Source organism: Aegilops tauschii, chromosome 6, assembly GCF_002575655.3.
Source record: "Aegilops tauschii subsp. strangulata cultivar AL8/78 chromosome 6, Aet v6.0, whole genome shotgun sequence".
Lineage (NCBI taxonomy): Eukaryota > Viridiplantae > Streptophyta > Magnoliopsida > Poales > Poaceae > Aegilops > Aegilops tauschii.
The window spans coordinates 132262510-132271334 of NC_053040.3; the positions used below are offsets into that span (position 1 = coordinate 132262510).

The following is an 8825-nucleotide window of genomic DNA, read 5'->3' on the forward strand; positions in this document are numbered from 1 at the left end:
CCTATTCCTTTTCGGAGTCTGAAACGTTCTGGAAAGTGTCCCTTATGTACTCCTTCGGGGTTACGGTGTCAATAACATTGGTTTCAACATTTATGGGATTACCTGAGATATAATGTTTGATTCTTTGACCGTTCACCACCTTCGGATTTGTGCCTTCGAAGTGGTTGATTTTTATGGCACCGGAACGATAGACCTCCTCGATAACGTAAGGACCTTCCCATTTAGAGAGGCAGCCGCTCCGCGGCCCTCCCTGTCGCTAGCTAAAAGACGAATGGGAGGAGAGAGAGGAACACACACAACAGGAGGGGTGTATGTGTAAAATTGTATGGACTACTTTGTAATTTTAGATTTGGACCGAATATGCCCGAAAATTTGCGCCATGTAGGCAAATAACGAGTCTCATCTGTCATAAACGCGATCAGCAAAACCAAATCCGTCGATCTTTTGTTTTTGCAAAACGATTACACAAGACGTGGTGTTTTCTACAAAATAAATGTAACGTGGTGTTTTCTACTAACCTAGCATGCTGGTCTAGCGAACCAACTTGTGGTTGGATGGTTAGGTGGGTAGTGGTATTCCTAGCCCACCGGGGTTCAAGTCTTCGTGCTCGCGTTATTCCTGAATTTATTTCAGGATTTCCGGCGATGCGCTTTGAGTGGGAGGAGATGTTTCCGTCGACGACGAGGCGCCTATGGTGACTTCAAAAATCTCAAAATGATATATCGGCTCAGTCTCTTGATGGTGCTCATAAGATAGGGTGTGCGAGTGTGCGCTCATAGGGGGTGAGTGTATGAGCGCTTACGTTTGTATACTGTGTTAAAAAAACATGCTGGTCTAAATCGATCGTGGGCTCGTGCCACATTTCCTTGGTCCACGCAACGCAACAGAATAGAGTATGGATTCCGGGGAGCAACTAGTTAACAAGCGCTCCTTCGGAAGCCTCGCAACGATCAGCGTCACATGGCGCGTTCTCAGCCATTCGCCATGTGTCGCGCTCTGGACGCTCCCTCCGGATTTTTTTAATTTTATTTTTTCGCACACGTTTTCGGCTTTTTAAACGGGTTTTTTGGGTTTTTTCGACGTTTTGGTTTTCCCCCGGTCTTCCTTAGCTTTTCGATCAAAAAAATTCGGGGAAAAAAATTGCGAGAAAAAAAACGCGTTTTCTTTTTTTTTCGCGAAAGTCATGGTTCGCGAGAGGCACGGTTGTGCTTTAGCGAGAGTCACAGCCGTGCCTTTCGGAAACGAAAAAAACACGTTTTCTGTTTTTTTTTTCTTTCGCGAGAGTGACGGTTTTGGTTCCGCGAGAGGCACGGTTGTGCTTTCGCGAGAGTCACGGCCGTGCCTCTAGGAAAGGGAAAAACAAAACACGTTTTCTGTTTTTTTTTCTTTCACGAGACTCACGGTTTTGCTTCCGCGAGAGGCACGGTTGTGCTTTCGCGAGAGTCGCGGCCGTGTCTCTCAGAAAGGGAAAAAATACGCGTTTTTTGTTTTTCTTTTCTTTCGCGAGAGTCACGGTTGTATTTTCGCGAGAGTCACGGCCGTGCCTCTCGGAAACGAAAAAAACGTGTTTTCTGTTTTTTCCTTCCACGAGAGTCACGGTTTTGCTTCCATGAGATGCACGGTTGTGATTTCGCGAGAGGCACGGGCGTGCCTCTTTTGAAAAGGGAAAAAACGTGCTTCCGGTTCGGTTGAAAAAAAGTTCGTCAAAATCTATCAACATGGGATCTAGTTTTGAAGATGTCGACACGAGAAATTTAATGATGAAAACGGTTCAAGATTTGGACGCACGGTTTAAAAGATAAAACATTTTGAATAAACGAATCTACGAAAAATAGAAAACTCACAGGTTGCGACGAGTGGCGCTCGCGATCTGGGAAAGTGGATTGTTCTTTACAACTAATACTCTTAATTAATTAGTGATTTCGCGGATTCCGTCATCATCCAAAAGATAGAACTGTGATCTCCAAGGAGGCCTCGCCTTGGTCGTCAAAATCGGCAGCTGGGCCGCCGTGGCCATGGACGGGCACGACGGCAGTCTCCTTGCCTGCCACGAAACCTCACACCATATATTTCCGAGCCTGCACCATTTCCGGTTCAAACTGTGCTGGCCTCGATGTCTGACACCGCGGACTACCGACTACTCGGCCCGCCGGAGGCTCGTCATGCCGCGATGATCACGGCGGCGGCGCGGACCGACGAGGCGTCCTCTGGCCCGAAAGATTGCAGCGTGAAGAGGGAGAGTGACGCGCTGGGGCCAGCGGGGAAGACGCGCACGAAGAAACGGTCGCCGACGTTCCCTTCCTCGGGGGACCCCTGCCTTGACTTCTTCTTCCGCGTGTTGCCCGCGACGCCGGCCGCCACCGTGGCCAGGCTCCTCGCTGCCGCGTGGGCCGCCGACCCGTCCACCGCGCTCCGCCTGGTCGCCAACCTCCGCGGCGTGCGGGGCTCCGGCAAGTCCGACCGCGAGAGCTTCTACGCCGCCGCGCTCTGGCTCCACGCTCGCGCGCACCGCCGCCTTCGGCTACCTCAAGGATCTCCCCGAGCTGCTCCACCGGATCGTGCGCGGCGGCCTCTCCAACAAAGCAGAAAGGAGGACGGCTCTCCTTGCCACCGGCCGCCGCGGCCCCTTTGGCCTCGGGCGCTACCGCGACTCACTCGGGCGCACCCGCAACTTCCGCAAGCGCAGGCCACGCCCCAAGGTGGACCGTGCTGCGCGCGTCGGCACGGCGGCGGAGCGCCTCGCGGCAAAGCTGCGCCACGACCGGGAGCTCTCGGCTGCGGCGGCGGTGTCGCGCCGGAGCAAGAGGGTGGATACCGCTGCGACGGCGATTCGGCGTTACCGACGCGACCCCACGTACCGGCTCCTGCACGACCACACGGCCAATCTGTTTGCCAGCCTCCTCGTGGAGGACATGCGCAAGCTCGCCAACGGCGACGTCCGGGAACTCTCACTCGCGGCGAAGTGGTGCCCGTCACTAGGCTCGTCGTACGACCGCTCCACTCTCCTCTGCGAGGCCGTAGCGCGACGCCTCTTCCCCAGAGGCTCGTCGCCGGAGCTGACCGATGATCTCCCGGACGAGCATTATGCTTATCGCGCGCGCGAGCGCCTCCGTAGGACGGCGCTCGTGCCGCTCCGCCGCGCGCTACAGCTCCCCGAGGTCTTCATGTCGGCGCGCCTGGGAGTCCGTTGTGTACACGCGCGTGGCCTCCGTCGCCATGAAGAACTACCAGGCCGTCTTCCTCAAGCACGACGCCGAGCGCTTCAACTCTTACCTTGCCGACGTCAAGTCGGGCAAGAAGCGGATCGCTGCGGGCGCGCTGCTCCCTCACCAGATCATCGAGTCCCTCGGCGAGGACGGCGACGGTGCCGGCACCGGCGTGGCCGACATGCAGTGGCGGCGCATGGTCGACGATATGCGCGCCCTCGGCAAGCTCACCAACTGCATGGCCGTGTGCGACGTGTCCGGCAGCATGTCCGGCCTGCCCATGGACGTCTGCGTGGCGCTCGGCCTCCTCGTGTCCGAGCTCACGGGTACCCCGTGGCGCGGCCGCGTGATCACCTTCAGCGAGCGCCCGGAGATCCACTTGATCACCGGCGACACCCTCTCGGAGAAGGTGGACTTCATGCGCGCCATGGAGTGGGGCATGAACACAAACTTCCAGGCGGTGTTCGACAAGATCCTCGAGGTGGCCGTGGGCGGCGGCCTGCCGCCGGAGAAGATGGTGCGGCGGGTGTTCGTGTTCAGCGACATGGAGTTCGACCAGGCGTCGGCTCATCCGTGGGAGACAGACTACGATGGTGAGGAAGTTCTCGGAAGCCGGCTACGGGTCGGCCGTGCCAGAGATAGTGTTCTGGAACCTGGCGTACTCCAAGGCCGTGCCGGTGATGTCCGGCCAGAAAGGGGTGGCGCTGGTCAGCGGCTTCTCCAAGAACTTGCTCAAGCTGTTCCTCGACGGCGGCGGCATCGTCACCCCGAGGACCATCATGGAGAAGGTCATCGTCGGCCCGGAGTACGACAAGCTCACCGTGTTCGACTGAAGAAGACAGCGGCAAAACAAAAACTTCCATATGTATGAAGTTGTATGCACTAAAAAGCGGCGCAATCTCATCAACTGTATATTGCATTTGCATACTGCATGTCAAATCACAAGTTCACACGCTGCCACTAAATTAAGCACATTGCTACTACTAGCTCACTACTAATACATTCGAATCGTCCAATGATTCTCGAATGACACCAGTCACAATTTCTTGTTCCAAGTTCCAACAAGCCGCCTGCCTACGACGCCGTGCCGCCGCACGAGACGGCCGCCTTCTCCCGCCAGTCGAGAAGCACGGCGACGGCGACGTAGTGCGTGATGGCACCGACGAGCACGAAGACGTGGAAGATCTGGTGGCTGTGGCCGACGACGTCGAAGACGCCGGGGCGCCACTTCTCCGGCACGCGGCTGACGTAGAACCAGGCGCCGACAGCGTAGGCGAGCCCCATGGCCACCTCCAGCCCGAGCGCCAGGTAGCAGGCGGCGTGGCCCCAGTTGACCCAGAGCGCGTGTACCGCCGGGATGACGCCGGACATCCCCATGGCGAGGAACAGCGTGGCGCGGAGGCGGCGGTACCGCGGCGAGGAGCACGACGGCGAGAGCAGCACGGCCACGACGAGCGCGCCGAGGACGGTGATGGCGGAGAGGTAGGCGACGCGCGCTGGCGGGTGGCAGAGGAACGCGTAGTACACGGGCGGGACGAAGGAGGCGACGATCATGATGGAGATGCCGGCGTAGTCCAGCTGCCAGAAGACGACGGTGGCGCGGCGCGAGTGGCACGCGAGGAGGTGCGCCGTCGCGCTGATGGCCAGGCACGCCATGGCGCCCACGAGGAACACCATCCGCGGCCACCGCGGCACGCCGTGCCCGCCCAGGACCGTCGCCGCCGCGTCATGGCCCGGTAGGCCCTGCACGCAAACACCAACGCCACTGTTAGCGCGCTCTAATCATGTGCCAAAGCGATAACTGCAAACATAACAGTGAACAAAAATCTCTGTTTGGCATGTAAAACTATCGCATCTCGGCGAGAGAATATTTCGAGTAGTGCTTGCGCGGTAAATCTCAGTTTGACAGATTCGTCGCCGTACGCAGAAATCAACGATAAGATGACTGGAAAGATTTTGCCACTTGGTCTTGTCTGCTCAACAGAACCAATTTGGGTTCAAACCGAAGAAGTAGCTGAAAGCGACACTGCTTCTAGCAGGTGAGCAAATGTGAAAATGTTGCAAAAGAATCGTCTACTTCTTCTCTTGCATGCAAAGTGAATGTGAAAGAGGAAGCGAGATTTTGTGCAAACACAGAGAGGCAGCGTGTTTGTTCTGAACAAGACGACTACACGTGATGTTACGTTGCAGCAGAAGGTGAACTAGATTCGAAGTGCACAGCTACACATGGCTCCTTGGTTTTGGTCGGTTGGTCAGGTTGCCGTCGACCAGGACAGGGATCAGGAAAGGACGCACCACTCACGAGTTGTCCTTAGCACAGAAGAACCTATCGGAAGATGGAGCCGATCCTATCATTAATCTAGTAGTACCTCTACCTCCTACATTCATATTTTTCAATGTCATTTACATCTTCTCTCCTTATTTGTATCATCCACATGAATTATACAAATTATTCGTCAGTGCTATTTCAGAACACTTAAATGGAAGCGCAATTTAGTCAATTTCCTCTGGTAAATTCCTCAACCTTTGAGTTTTCATAAACTCTCTATACTATGATTGGTCAAGAGAAATGGCGGCACACACTTCTTTGGTTCTGATTAAGTCCACATTTCATGATTCAGGGTTGGTTAGAGATAAGTGGAAGGATATGTAGGACACGATCTTTTGCCCGTTTTCAAAATAAAATGAATAAAATAAAATATGTAGGACATGATCTTGCGGGCTCATCACTAACCACCACCCACACATGGGGTAGAGACCCATGCGACAGTGATCATAACAGCATTGTTGTTACAGAAGAGGATCTCAAGTCAACCCTATCGGATGGAAGGACGTTACGGCCATTCTCCCTAATGAATTTTCAGTGTGAGGCCATTTTACTTCAAAGTAATTTCTAGGATTCTATTCTTATTTTTTCACCTCTATGACTTGTTTATTTTCTATTAATGAAAAACCGTATACAATTCCAAGAGGAAATTTCCATTGGGTCCATTCTTATGGGATTTATTTTGTTTTTGTTTAAGTGACAATTATGAAATTCATCTAATATCTTTTCGCAATATTGCAGGCTTTGTGCATTTTTCATGTGATGCAACCGGATAACTTTTACAAGATATTCCTATGTTTTTCCTATGATACAGTCAGACATGCTCTTGTTTTTAAGATTTACTATGGCATCTCAAGTCTACGTTTTCTTTTCTAATTACCACGCTTTTATAATCTTGTATGTAAACCAAAGAAACCCATCAGGTCAAAACACGTCTTGTATTCAGACAAACATGATTCAGAGTTATTTAGAGGGAACTGATTTGACCTATTGTTCGCATCTGTGCATAGTTGCTTGAACATTTGTAGTGCATCCTCTATACTATAGTGTAAGGACATGGATCAAAGGATGATCATGTGGGCAGCTCACATACACAGCTGTCCATGCATGTCTCTTTCTGCGTGGTGGGGATCTACATGATCACATTATTACATGGTACTCACTCGGTGCAGTTATATTTAAATCATTGGTGGCACTACACTACTGCTAACTGAATAATTATAGTCACCTTGATAGAACTCGTCTGAATTAATTAATCATGCTATCTAGCACCATCTGTCCCAGAATCTTGGGGACTATAGTTATGAGAGAAAAATATGCAGCGCTGGAAAATTATCCGGAAACAAGATAAGATACTACGTATCTCTTAGATGCGTTTCTTACCGATTGATCGCTCTTCCACGACGAATTAGCTGATCCCACCACGAACCTGCGAGAGAAATGAACGGCACGTAACTAAAAGGCCTTTTCTCTTTCATAAACAAAGTAGTAGCAGTAGTGCAGTACTAGGTTGCCATGGCACCTTGCTGGAAAAGGAACATCAATCAATCAAACTATCAAAGACAAAGAGAAAGGATCGTTTCAGACTTGGAACCCCTAACAAATCTGTAATTTGCGCCAACCGACCAAAGCCAGCATTGCATTTGCAAAGTGCTCCGGCATGACGATAAGACGTGTGAGGCGGATAATGCACGGAGGCTACCGCACGGGCCATGTCCGTGTGCGCGAACCTCGTTCGTTTGGTGTGGCTCTCACGCATGCACTTGCTGCTTAGGGCAGTGTGTTCTTGTCGCATCTCACATGGGCAGCATCTAGCATAATCTTGCATTAGAATTAAAGTGTACTCGCAGCCAGTTGGAGACTTGGAGCTTAATATCAGTAGCTGGCAATGCAGAAAGAGTCGGTAGTGAACGAACGTGTGATTGCGCACGCGCGTGCGTTCGGTTGATGGAACGAGCGCGCACACGTTGGGCGTGAGCGGGGGTTGTGTGTGACGTGCGCGCTCTCCGAACATACTACCAACTGCCCGCGAAACAAATTCGAGGTTTCCCACATGTGATGTGCGAGCTGCGGTGGTGAGTTAATTCGCATTTTGTTGGAAGACCGTTTCAAGTTTCAAAGCCGGGAGCGCCCGCTAATCACGCAGAAGGGAGTGGGAATCAGAGGCAATCAAATCATTATTGAAGTTTGAACAAACGTAAACAATCATTTTCTTATTCCGGAGGACAGAGAGAAAAGGAAAGTCAAGTCGTGTGTTCTGTAGTGTAGGTAGTACGTACCTCATGATCCCCGGCGCGGCGTCGTGGGCGGCCTCCGGGCCGCCCCCGGCGACGGCGAGCGCCAGGAACAGCAGGAACCCGCCCAAATGCCTGCGGAAATCACACGGTGCCATGTCAAATCAATGGATTGGCCGATCGATTTGATCAGTTCGCGCGGAGCATGTGGATGAATCGGGGGGATGGATTGGAGGGGGGCGCGCACGCACGTCCAGACGTTGAGCGTCTCGTTGTGCCAGGAGAAGGCGCTGAGGAGGGCGTCGCGGATGGGCCACTCCACGCGGTAGTGGCCGCGGATGTACTCGTTGTCCTTGAGGTACTCGGGGAGCTCCTCGTAGCCCACCAGCCGCGGCGGGGCCCTGCTGCGCCGGCCGCCCGCCATCGCCGCCGCGGACGCCGCCTCCACGCCGCCCACCGACGGCGCCATGGCTACCTTCTTCCTGCTGCCCCGCCTCGCCACCGCCTCCCCCGCGGTCGCCGTCGACCGCGCTCCCATGCGATGGGCCCGGTGCCTCTCTCTCTCTCTCTCTCCGGCTCTGTGCGCGCGCGGCTGCGTCGGGGTTGTCTGTGTCTGGTCCGCGGTTCGTGCGGGGGAGCCCGGGAGGTGGTGGTGTTATAGGCGGACTATAGGGAGGCTATAGGGGGATGGGAGGAGACGAGGCCGCCTGGCGAATCTTGGCGGGGAGCGCGCGGCGCGGGGGTGGTGTGGTGCGGTGATGTTGCTGGTGGGTGTAGGCACGGGCGAGCCACCCACATGGATTTCCTCCGTCGCACACGCTTGTCAAGCTAACAGAGGTTACCGGGGGCTTTTGGGCGCAGCCACTCGCCTAATGACCGTCAGATTTAAAGGGGAGAAGAAAAGGGATATTTATATGCCACCTGTGCGTGTCTCGCTGGCATGTGGGCCCTGGCGGTTTTTATATTAAGAAATGGCATTTTTATATTAAGAGATGGCATTTTATTATTAAGAGATGGCATTTTTATCCCAAGGAATGGCCCTTTTTAATATTTTTTAGC

At 53.5% G+C, this 8825-nt stretch overlaps 1 protein-coding gene and 1 pseudogene across 1 annotated transcript; one reads left to right on the forward strand and one right to left on the reverse strand.

Annotated features, from left to right (window-relative positions):
- The first annotated feature begins 1915 nt into the window (after positions 1-1915).
- Positions 1916-4222, forward strand: LOC109736499 (uncharacterized; annotated as a pseudogene).
- On the reverse strand, positions 4107-8494 carry LOC109736500 (heptahelical transmembrane protein ADIPOR2). The gene is made up of 4 exons (XM_020295714.4): positions 8018-8494; positions 7812-7901; positions 6916-6961; positions 4107-4949 (listed from the first exon to the last, which is right to left on the reverse strand). Exons 1-4 carry the CDS (start codon positions 8302-8304, stop codon positions 4281-4283), a joined length of 1092 nt encoding a protein of 363 aa, XP_020151303.1. The 5' UTR covers positions 8305-8494; the 3' UTR covers positions 4107-4280.
- Between the last annotated feature and the right edge of the window lie 331 nt (positions 8495-8825).